General features: G+C 36.4%; 1 protein-coding gene across 11 annotated transcripts in view; it reads left to right on the top strand.

Annotated features, from left to right (window-relative positions):
• The window catches only part of SYNE2 (spectrin repeat containing nuclear envelope protein 2), a 276,441-nt gene that overhangs the window by 90,189 nt on the left and 173,580 nt on the right, over positions 1-12,672 (top strand). For all 11 annotated transcript variants that reach the window (XM_058162907.1, XM_058162909.1, XM_058162908.1 and 8 more), the window contains 7 exons: positions 680-838; positions 1,505-1,666; positions 3,520-3,621; positions 5,429-5,629; positions 8,042-8,213; positions 8,724-8,836; positions 10,759-10,961. In XM_058162907.1, the coding sequence (XP_058018890.1) occupies positions 680-838; positions 1,505-1,666; positions 3,520-3,621; positions 5,429-5,629; positions 8,042-8,213; positions 8,724-8,836; positions 10,759-10,961 (1,112 nt within the window). The remainder of the gene's footprint in view (positions 1-679; positions 839-1,504; positions 1,667-3,519; positions 3,622-5,428; positions 5,630-8,041; positions 8,214-8,723; positions 8,837-10,758; positions 10,962-12,672) is intronic.

The following is a 12,672-nucleotide window of genomic DNA, read 5'->3' as shown; positions in this document are numbered from 1 at the left end:
TATAGTGAAGGCACCCAAACCTTTGGGCACCAGGTATCGGTTCTACGGTGAGAGGTTTTTCTATAGACTGGAGTGGGCGTGGTTTCGCATGCTGCCTGCATCTCATGGATGGGGCTTTGCTTGTTTGCACAGCCCAGTTACTGGTGTGTCAGGCATGGACCGGGGTTTGGAGACCCCAATTATATAGAACAAAATATTTGAGGTTTGATTTGCCGTTAACAATTCAGGTCCTGCTTTCAACATACTTTTGACAGTGTAATTCAATATTATAGAACAGTATATGGCAAATGTGTGAGAGGAGAATTGCGAGTCCATATATTTGAAAAGAAGATGAATGAGCCAACAAATAAACCTGAGATATAGCTATTATGCAAGTTAATGAAAGAAAGCATCTGCACAAAAAGAAAGCAGAATATTGCCCAAGGTTTAAAATATTTCAATAGACTTAATTTTTGATAAAAAGTAATTGAATTTTTTAAAACTTGGAAAATTCATAATTAAGCACAACTCCATTACTTTTTTTCCTCATTCTTGTTTTATGCTGAAACAAATATAAATATTGAAAATCAAAGGCAGTGTATTGCCTCTCCTTTTCCATTTTGACAAGTTTCTTACTCTTTAGAATTTCCCACAAATGCAACAGACTTGTTCATAAATGGGTATTCTCATCTTTTCATAGGTCAACATGGCAAAGGAAGAATTTAACAGTTACTCTGAAGATGTTGATAGATTAAACCAAATGTGCAAAAATCTTCAGTCTCAAGTGAACAAAATGAAGAGTTTTGAGGAGCCCCCATTTGAGAATGAGGCTAATGCTATTGTGGACCGATGGCTGGATGTATGTTATATAAGCTAACTATGTTCCAGATTATCATTCATTGTAATAATTAATTTTGATTTCGAAATATTATTCAAAGTAAATTAAATTAAACTTAGCATGATGAAGAACCTAAAAGGAGGGAAATTTGAGTTATAATCGGAGCATGCTTAAAACAAAGTGGGACTCAAAGAAATGCAAATTCTTGTTGGAGACAATTCTCAAAAATATAAAGAAACAAGCAATATTGTTTTGTGCTGTTTATATTGCTTAGCACTCCCAGAAGTTTTTCCATGAGTGTAGATCTTAAGAATGTCTTACTTCAAAGCTTTAAAAAGCTAGAGAAGGATATTGACTGCCTAATGAATATACCTAGGCAGTTCCTAACTAAAACCAGTTAGGACACATTATTGGGAGAAGATTCCATCTAATAAACCTAGCCACCTTGCCAAACCTGTCTCTAGAGTCTGGAGAGCTATTGCGATCTTTGATATGATAATCTTTAGAGCCGTATTTGGCAAGAAACTGGCTATATCCCATGGGAACATTGGATTACTTCCCTCCCCTTATTTGTTTCTGTTTCTGGCTTCATTTTACCTTGCCTCTCTCTTCATGTTCTTGCTTGATTAGAAAGCTTTATGTTCTGTTTCTTTCTCTTTTTTGGGAAAACATAATTCCCTCCTCCAGATCAATGAACGGACTGAAAGCTATTGTGAAAACTTGGAAAGAGCTCTGGCTTTATGGGACAAGCTTCTTAACACATCCAGTTTGATTGACGAATGGTCAGATGCAGTGCAGAAGACCTTAGATGATGGGAACGTGACTGAAAAGGAATTGGAAGAACTGGAGGTATGGTATGGAAGAACTCGAGATTATTTGTCATTCCATTAGTGCAGGCCACTTTTTCTAAACTAGATGAAGAATGGGACAATACCATCAAGCTTTGATTCAAGATGTAAAATTCTGTTTTTTCCCCCTTCCTCCTTGTTCTCTCTTCCATAGTGCCATCCTTTCTGCTATTTTTTTTTTCATTTACTTATGGATCACCACAAACACTGCCTCTAGGATGCTTCCTTTATATGTACATCCCACTTGATATACTGGCTTTCTTCTCCTCTGCTTGAATGCAATGATAAGATTCATTCATAAAATACCTTGCATTTCTTTATGAGATGCAGATATGAAAAAGAGATGTTTGAAAAGCTATTTTTATCATGAAAAGGGAATTTTAATTCAAAATGATAGTAGGTGTTATAACAAAATTTAATATGAGATCTTCAAAACCCTTACTTTTCTTCTATTAAGATGCAGCCGGTTCTAAAAAGGAATAGGAATCCAGTGCAAATATTTTGTCTGTCATGAGATTATTTTTTTTCCCAATCAAATCACTCCCTCATATTGCTCAGTATTACCTACATTAGTGATGATACCTCTGGTAGCTCTGTGATGGTTCAAATAGCAGTATTTCTCCATCGTACCTGAAGATGGCAGAAATTGATCTTGGGGCTTTCGATATACAAAGTGTATAATCTACCACTGTAAATAGATTGAGACCAATAGAGTATTATATTAATATGTTAAATCCCTGCTACATTATGTAACAGGATAAATATTACGGATATTATTTTGCCTTCTTTGTGAAAACTTCCAAGCCTTTAACTACATGTAGCAAGGCCACAGTCAGGGATTTTGAGAACTGTAGCCATCTAAAAAACTTATTTTGCCTATTTATTTATTTATTACATTTATAGGCTGTCGGCTGCACCCTGACTCTGGGTGACGTACAGCATAAAACAATTAAAAATAGAACAATACAGAGATCATGGAAAACATTCTGTAAATGCCATCACCACAAATATTTCAAAGTGCCTAACAACCACTCTAGTCCAAGCCAGGTTTTAAGGACATATTTGAATAGGATCAGAGTAGGGGCCGCACAAGTATGACCAAACTATGAGGGACTATCCTCAGGGCCTTATTATACAAATAACAATATTTGTTAAGTTATCTTCAGTCATTGCTTTATCTGTAATTCTTCAAAGATGCAAAGGTGGGTAAGTTGATAAGGTTGTCCAACATCAGGTGGTGTACAAAATAAAACCAAAAGTACTTAAAAACAAAAGCAAATTAATGGCAGGGGGACACATACTTTAATAGAAACACTGAACACCAGGTGGGTATATCCTTGTCTTTCCTAAAGTCAGAGGAATAAACCCCATTTTTCAGAGATTATTTAAAGGTTCAAAAAGTCAGGTCAGTCTAAATCTCCAGGGAGATGTTGTTTCAAAGAGCAGATGCCATGCAAAAAAATCCTTCTAGTTCCTATCAAATTACATTGCTTAATGCATTGTTTCTCAACCCCAGCAACTTTAAGACATGTGGACTTCAGTTCCCAGAATTGCCTAGCTGGAATAGGCAGAAAAGATGGGAAAGAGGCAATCCCTCTGGTATTCAGGCTACGTGCCATGAAGGGCTTCCTAAGAGGTAATCTTCACTGGTAATCAGTCTAACTTAACAGCAGAGGTGCTATATGGGTATCCTGAGTTGTGTTCATAACTGTTTATGCCATTGCATTTTGGCCCAGTCGTTGCTTCCAGCAACCTTCAAGGGCAGCGGATTATGGTTTCTATTCAATACTAACCAGTAAAATAAAATTTATAATTGGATAGTTTGTACGTAATTTGTTTTCTGTATCTTCTCAGGCTGATGTCCTTTTCCAAGAAAAAAAGTTAGAGGAATTTGATACACAGGTGGATGAAATTCAGGATCTTCTTAACGGCAGTGAACCCCCACTTGAACTACAGGTGAAAGAGGAGGAATAATAAGAATTATGATTGTGGTTGATATAATAGGCCTGCCTATCTTTGTTGTCCAAAAAAAGTTTTCTATGCCTTTGTATTGCTTTGCAATAATGCAAATAAAGCACAATTGTAAAGGTCTCTTTTGCCCCACTGCCTCAGTTGGACAGTGCAGGGTAATTACTATTTCAGATGGTATTCAGTATCACTGTCTTAGTTTCCTCTTCTCGACCAAGGATATAGGAGCAAGATGAAGGAAGGAAAATATCTTCCATTCTGTTACTTCTCTTCAAGCTGATTATCTGATACTGACTCAAAGTGCTGTGATATGTTGGAAGTAACAGAATCTTTGGTTCCAGTTTCTGAGCTATGTTACCAGATTACAACCACTAAGATACAAACTGGCGCCATCTGATTGTTCATTATATCTAGAGGTCTTCCTGAGTCCTATGAAGAAGGTTCTTTTTTTCTTTCTTTCACCCATAGGAAGGTCTAGTTCTTTCTAGATCACTATAGGAAGAAATCCTCAAGAAGACCCCTTCCTTGCTGTTAAACTTCAAGTGAGGAAGGTTGAGTTGGTCAGGAATTAGCTGGGCTCATATCTAGGCTGAAAATGGTCCCATCTAGTGGTTTTCTGGAGTTTTAACAGTGAGATGCAGTCGCTCTGATTCAGCTATTTTTCCCCCTCCTAGTCATCTCAGTTGAGATTAAAAGGATTGGGACATAGGTTAATTCTGTGTACACTCTGAAAAACAGAAATCTCTGGAAACTTGCCTTGCCAGAAGTGCCTGTCAATTACAATTAGGGATACCCATAAGTATGTTTGTGCCTCAGTATGTTCATCTGTGTGTGAGTGGGGGGGAATGCCTTCCTCATAAGTATTTGAGTATCTGTAGAAGGGGAAACTTCTCACAATCCTCTCTGTGTTGCATGTCAGGAAAGAGTGTAACACTAACAAAGATATTTAGCCCCTAAATTAGACATTTTGGGGAGGGAGGACTGCAACAAAACATTTGCGCAACTTTTACAATTTCCTTTGCAGGCTATGAAAGAAGGGAAATATTTTCAATGATTTTCTCAAGAAAATGCTAGAAATATTCTACCAAAGTTATGGGGAAATAATTTTTACAAGTAGTGGTAGTGCATAGTAGAAATGGTTTTTGTGAGGGAAGAAATATTCTGTCCTGAAGCCCATAAATTGTTGCATCTGGCAGTGACTGTTGCCCCTAATTAATTGTGATGGTGTTGATCAACATCTCATTTGAATGGTAGGTTATGATAGAACATGGTCCCAAACGTATTGTTATGAAAACAAACTTGGCAATTTTAATTACAACACAGAGAAGTTCCCTGAAGATAGGTTCCAGGATGAGTCCAAAAGCTTGGAAGACAAAGCCTCTGGTCCCAGTGACCGACCCAGATTGGATCGGATCCTGTGACACATTTATTTTCCTTCATTTGTTAATTAGAACTGATTTTCTTCATTTAATCCTTTGAAACAAAACTCACTAGATGGTAAGATTTTGTGTTGGAGTGAAGGAAATTTACACTGTAATGTTATCATGTAGACATTGTTACTGGCTATAAGGGAAAAACAAAAGAATTTGAACATGGAATGCCTTTTTCAGTAACAACTAGTTTCAACCTTTCAAATAAAACTTGAGTATACCTAAAATATGAAATGTATTTATCAATTCTTGCAAAAAAGAAGGAAATTGTAATTTAAAGTCAGATAAGTATAGCAATATTTCTCTCAAATTTGTACTAAATAGTCAATGAGAACTAAATTGGCATCTGTTTTTCTCCTTTTCAGGTTATTAAATCTTCTCTTTTGAACAAAATGGAGCTAATAAGAAAGCATTTACCAAATAAATCAGAACCCACTGAAGTCAATGGCAGTACAACAAAGCTGAAAGGAGACCTTGATCTTGCCAAGACTCAAATTGGAATGACAGAATCACTTCTGGAAGCTTTATCTCCCTCTGATCCCTTGGAGATTTTTACAAAATTGGAGGTACTTCAGACATATACAACACCATAAAGAAGCATATTTAGTTTGTTTGGCAGTGCAGATAATATTCCACCTGAAGATAATATTTTGAACTGCTCTTACAATGACAGAATTTCAATGGTTGATGCAGATGTCACAGAGCTTTGAGCGGGATGAAAAAATTAGGAGCTCAATCATTCTCTTCCATGTGAATTTCCTGTATTCCATTCTCCTGATGCCTGTCACAGCAGTTAAAAATTCTGTCAATGTCAATCTCAACCATGATTAATATGATGGTTGAGAGATTGGTACCAAGGTTCAGAGATTGAGTTTGTACAAAATATTAAACCACAATGGATGGGCACATAAGTAAAAAAAAAATGTGTGTACATAGGATTAGCACAATCTAGTTATACTTAGACAAGATTCACACATAAATACTAAGCCATAATGTGATTTTTGAATTGTGTTATGTCATAGTTGGGTTATTTTAACTTACTCAACAAGCTTTGGTTTGAAATCTTACTTAGCAGTATATGTGAACATAACATAACCTGAGGATTTTAACTAGCTTCAAAAACTTATTAAAAACAAAATCAAATCACGTTTACTTCTGTCAGCATTGCCAAATTATTACATTTGGACATTGGTAATTGTATATTTAAATGATTGCTATTATTTATGACTGTGCAGAGTTTTAAATTCAGTAGGGGAAGGCTGTGGGAATAAGCACATCATATCTTTTGTCATATCTTTAAATCAAATATGTCAGATCTGCCCCAACTTAGACATTTAGGAAAGAAAGACCCTTAACTCCATTTGATTGAAATGATTGAAATTGAAATTGAAATTGAAACTAAAGTTAAGTGCTTGCAGCGAAAGTAAAGCTAGATCTGAATATTCCCACGCAAAGGTTACACTTTCTCCCCTTTTCAGGTTATTAAATCTTCTCTTTGAACAAAATGGAGCTAATAAGAAAGCATTTACCAAATAAATCAGAACCCACTGAAGTCAATGGCAGTACAACAAAGCTGAAAGGAGACCTTGATCTTGCCAAGACTCAAATTGGAATGACAGAATCACTTCTGGAAGCTTTATCTCCCTCTGATCCCTTGGAGATTTTACAAAATTGAGGTACTTCAGACATATACAACACCATAAAGAAGCATATTTAGTTTGTTTGGCAGTGCAGATAATATTCCACCTGAAGATAATATTTTGAACTGCTCTTACAATGACAGAATTTCAATGGTTGATGCAGATGTCACAGAGCTTTGAGCGGGATGAAAAAATTAGGAGCTCAATCACTCTCTTCCATGTGAATTTCCTGTATTCCATTCTCCTGATGCCTGTCACAGCAGTTAAAAATTCTGTCAATGTCAATCTCAACCATGATTAATATGATGGTTGAGAGATTGGTACCAAGGTTCAGAGATTGAGTTTGTACAAAATATTAAACCACAATGGATGGGCACATAAGTAAAAAAAAAATGTGTGTACATAGGATTAGCACAATCTAGTTATACTTAGACAAGATTCACATAAATACTAAGCCATAATGTGATTTTTGAATTGTGTTATGTCATAGTTGGGTTATTTTAACTTACTCAACAAGCTTTGGTTTGAAATCTTACTTAGCAGTATATGTGAACATAACATAACCTGAGGATTTTAACTAGCTTCAAAAACTTATTAAAAACAAAATCAAATCACGTTTACTTCTGTCAGCATTGCCAAATTATTACATTTGGACATTGGTAATTGTATATTTAAATGATTGCTATTATTTATGACTGTGCAGAGTTTTAAATTCAGTAGGGGAAGGCTGTGGGAATAAGCACATCATATCTTTTGTCATATCTTTAAATCAAATATGTCAGATCTGCCCCAACTTAGACATTTAGGAAAGAAAGACCCTTAACTCCATTTGATTGAAATGATTGAAATTGAAATTGAAATTGAAACTAAAGTTAAGTGCTTGCAGCGAAAGTAAAGCTAGATCTGAATATTCCCACGCAAAGGTTACACTTTCTCCCCTTTTCTTTGCTCTCCTCCTTTGACCAGTTCATCAGTGTCCAATAGGATGCCTTTTGGATGTTTGGGAACAGCTTGGAACTTTGACACCTCTCGTTACAGTTTCGCATTCAGTTCCAGGCCAGGTGTCCTTGGAGGCTGATTCATTCTGGTTCTCTTGCAATTTATGGCTGACTGGTTCATTCCCCCTTCCTTGTAATTTATAGCAGGATGCTATTTTCCTGGGCTCTGTTTGATCCCAGGAAAAGATGCAACTTCTTTAAAAAGGTGCTAACAAATGTCATTTGAGCATCCTTAATGTTCCTGATTTCCTTGACTAGGAACCTAGGCACCTAGCTTAGCAAAATTATTTCCAGATAGGTTTTCTGTCAACATGTAAGTGGTATTCCCTTTCTTATTTAGGAAATACATCAGAAGATTCTTCATCAAAAACAACATGTGAAATTGCTTCAGAAAGGGACAGGCTATCTGAACCCTGATGTTATTGAATTAAAGAAGCTGCTGACAAGTATCACTGATTTATTTAATTCAAAAAAACAAACATTTCAGGATTACTTTACAACTCTCTTGAACCGTGAGTGAAAAGTTATTTTTATTTTTATTTTTCTTAAGTTGCCAATTTCAAGCAGTCTCGGTTTTCTTTAAAAGCAAATTTTAACTGGGGAAAATAGCCTGAATTGACAGTTGCTTTATGTAAAAGTGTTTTGGAGCCACAGAAAGGAACAGAATACAATACTTAAACTGTTTAGAAACATTCATGAAGTAACTACTTCAAATTTTTATATACTTATAATATAGTTATGATAGTAAGTATATAGTAATATAGATTTGTAACTTAATTTTAAAGATATAATTGTATTGAGGGAAAGTGATTCTTTTTCAATGTAAAATAATTCTTATTCAAGGATTTTATATTGTTTTTCTGATTGATACTTAAATTTGTAAAGGCTTTACATCCAAGGCCCAAGAGGAGCCCAGCAACAACAGAGCTAATTGCTTTGATTCAAATAATGAAGCCCTGTGACTCTTCATCCTACTAATCTTTTTTTTCCCCCTTCAAATTTTAAATTGCATCTCCCTACAGACCAGTGTAAGCATTTTGATGATTGGTTCAGCAATCTCCAGATCTGTCTGGAAGAGTGTTTTGACTCCCCTGAAACAAAAGAGATGGCGGAAAAGAAAATTCATCAACTAATGGTAAGGCATAAGACTGCAAATTGTGTTGACTGCTTTCCTTCAGGATTCTTCAGATTCTAAATAAATTAGCCCTGTTTTTCTCACATTAAAACTGAGGGTGTGTTTTAGTTTCACGTATTGTATTGTGTGTTCTTTTAGAATACGAAAGAGCAGAATAGTTAAATAGATTAAAGTTGTAGTCCTACATAAATTTAGTGTGGAGAAATGAGATGGTTCATAGCATTTCCTTCTTACAAATGTGCCTCAGAGAATAGTGCAGAGCTGGAATGCAAAATCTGAATAACTGAACAGCAACCAAAATATCTAGAAAAACTGAATTATTTGCTACTATCTTGAGTTATCCAGATTTTTGCAGCCCTTATCTAGTGATCCTGTTAAGGATACGGTTCTAGAAAGATTTTACTGAAACTTACTTCTGTAACAGACCACTGACTCTTCAATAGACCGATGTATAACCTAGTTCAAGGATCTGCAAACTTGGCTCTTTTAAGACTTGTGGACTTGTGGACTTCAACTGGCTGAGGAACTCTGGGAGTTGAAGTCCACAAGTCTTAAAAGAGCCAAGTTTGCAGACCCCTGACCTAGTTTAATTTTTGATGGAGTCTGTAGAGGGCAAATACCTTCTTAGAATGTACAAGTTCCATCTGAAAGAAAGAAGGGAGGTTTAAATCAGTGCATTTTATGCATTTTTCTAATTTTATTTTTCCTTTTGCTATATTTTTAATCTGTCATTCCTCCAGAGTTGTCAGAAAAATAACACATGGTCTTTTTATCTTTATTGAAAGATAACAATGACTGTGAGGTAATTATAGAGTTGGCTATTATGGATAAGTGAGATATTAAAACTGAGTCTCCCTGGCCCAAATCATATATTTTAATTACCCAATTTCATTCACTAATTTTATTTAAATTTAATTAATTGACTTAATAATGAGTCAGTTATGTTGGCCTTTTAGGAGCCTTAAAACCTGGCACTTCTCTTAGGTTTTAGGTTCAGGATGTTAGTTGAGCCTAGTTTGTCATTTTGCCTTGTGCTATTTGAGGAGTTGATTATTTTTACATTATCTTTTATTGTCTTTTCTATTGTTTTATATTTGATTAAGATGGGTGGCAATACATATTAACATAGGAAACCAACTACAAGTTTATTGATTAACAGAACAGTAATTCTATCAAGAATAGAACCTATATACAGGTAGTCCTCAATTTACGACCACAATGGAGCCCAACATTTCTGTTGCTAAGTGAAACATTTGTTAAGTGAGTTTTGCCTTATTTTACAACTTTTCTTGCCACAGTTGTTAAGTAAACTGCTGCAGTTGTTAACTTTGTAACATGGTTGCTAAGTGAGTCCCCATTGACTTTGCTTGTCAGAAGGTTGCAGAAGATGATCACATGAAACCAAGGAATCATCATAAATATGAGTCAGTTGCCAAGTGCCCGAATTTAAATCAGATGATTATGGTATGCTGCAATTGTCATAAGAGTGAAAAATGGTCATAAGTCACTTTTTTCACTTCCCTTGTAACTTTGAACGGTCATTAAACAAAACTGTTGTAAGTCAAGGACTACCTGTACTAGAGGTTGCAATGCGAATGGATGCTTTGAGATAGAAGCCTTTGATTAATTGATTACATGTTAATGTTAATGGTTTCTTTTGGCTATGCCAAGAGAAATGTGAGTGAGAATTGAATTCTATTGAACAATCATGCATCAATGTTGAATGAGAAATCAGTTCTGTAGCTGCTGATCAATTGGTTATACCCTATTCAGAAATTGTCACTTATTGCAACAATCAAGGAGTGAGTTTTGGATGGATAGATGGATGACAAATAGACAGACAGACAGACAGAGCAACTATAAAACATATCAAACAATGGCACCAGTGAAATGATTGTCTCTCATTATGGTTTTTTTTTCAGAGTTTCCTACATATTGAAGACAAAGGCAATGATATTGATGAGGTGAAGACTGTTTTGAACCAGGTGAAAAACTATTTGCCCAAAGCAAATGTCTATCAGTTGAGTAACTGGGTGAGGGACCAAGAAGTGGAATTGCAAAGAGTAATTTCCAAATGTCAGGCACGAAAAATTGAGCTTCATTACTTTCTTCAACAGTTTGCTAGGTAAGAAGCCAAAATGAACTAAGCTTTTCTCATGTATATTCTGATCCAGAGTGATTAGATGGACTTTAAATCTAGTCCCCCCCAAAATAAGTTTTGAGATTGATGTATTCCTCCTCCTACAGTGTTAAATAAGTTGTTGTTGTTGTTGTTAGTTGCAAAGTCGTGTCCGACCCATCGCGACCCCATGGACAATGTTCCTCCAGGCCTTCCTGTCCTCTACCATCCTCTGGAATCTATTTAAACTCATGCCTACTGCTTCAGTGACTCCATCCAGCCACCTCGTTCTCTGTCGTCCCCTTCTTCTTTTGCCCTCAATCTTTCCCAGCATTAGGCTCTTCTCTAGTGAGTCCTTCCTTCTCATTAGGTGGCCAAAGTATTTCAGTTTCATCTTCAAGATCTGGCCTTCTAAAGAGTAGTCGGGGTTGATCTCCTCTAGGACTGACTTGTTTGTTCGCCTTGCAGTCCAAGGGACTCGCAGGAGTCTTCTCCAGCACCAGAGTTCAAAGGCCTCAATTCTTTGGTGCTCAGCCTTTGGTCCAACTTTCACAGCCATACATTGCAACTGGGAAATCCATAGCCTTGACTATACGCACTTTTGTTGGCAGGGTGATGTCTCTGCTTTTTAGTACGCTGTCTAGATTTGCCATAGCTTTCCTCCCCAGGAGCAAGCATCTTTTAATTTCTTGGCTGCAGGCCCCATCTGCTGTGATCTTGGAGCCCAGGAAAATAAAATCTGTCACTACCTCCATTTCTTCCCCTTTTATCTGCCAGGAATTGAGAGAGCCGGATGCCATGATCTTAGTTTTCTTAATGTTGAGTTTCAAGCCAACTTTTGCACTCTCCTCCTTCACTCACATCAAGAGGCTTTTTAGTTTTTGTTAGCTTTCTGCCATTAGAGTGGTATCATCTGTATATCTGAGGTTGTTGATATTTCTCCCGGCAATCTTAATTCCAATTTTTTATTCATCCAGCCCTGCCTTTCTCATGATGTGCTCTGCATATAAGTTAAATAGGCAGGGTGATAGTATACAGCCTTGCTGGACTCCTTTTCCAATTTTGAACCAATCAGTGGTTCCATGTCCAGTTCTCACTGTTGTTTCTTGACCCGCATACAAGTTTCTCAAGAGACAAATAAGGTGGTCTGGTATGCCCATCTCTTTAAGAACTTGCCACAATTTGTTGTGATCCACACAATCAAAAGCTTTAGCATAGTCGATGAAGCAGAAGTAGATGTTTTTCTGGAACTCCCTAGCTTTCTCCTTGATCCAGCGTACATTGGCAATTTGATCTCTGGTTCCTTTGCCTCTTCGAAATCCTGCCTGTACTTCTGGTAATTCTCGATCCACATACTGCTGGAGCTTAGCTTGTAGGATTTTAAGCATAACCTTATTAGCATGTGAAATGAGTGCAATGGTGCGATAGTTTGAACATTCTTTGGCATTGCCTTTCTTTGAAATTGGAATGTAAACTGACCTTTTCCAATCCTGTGGCCACTGCTGAGTTTTCCAAATTTGCTGACAAATTGAGTATAGCACTTTCACTGCATCGACTTTTAAGATTTTGAATAGCTCAGCTGGAATACTGTCTCCTCCACTAGCTTTGTTGCTGCCCAGATTTCCTAAGGCTCATTTGACTTCACATTCTAAACTATATTAAATTAAATAAGTAAATAAGTATTAATAGGTAAGCTTGCTGAACTAGACTCAAAATT

Source organism: Ahaetulla prasina, chromosome 1 (assembly GCF_028640845.1).
Source record: "Ahaetulla prasina isolate Xishuangbanna chromosome 1, ASM2864084v1, whole genome shotgun sequence".
Classification (NCBI taxonomy): Eukaryota; Metazoa; Chordata; class Lepidosauria; order Squamata; family Colubridae; genus Ahaetulla; species Ahaetulla prasina.
Note: the sequence above shows the minus strand (reverse complement) of the source record. Positions and strands in the feature narration are given on the sequence as shown.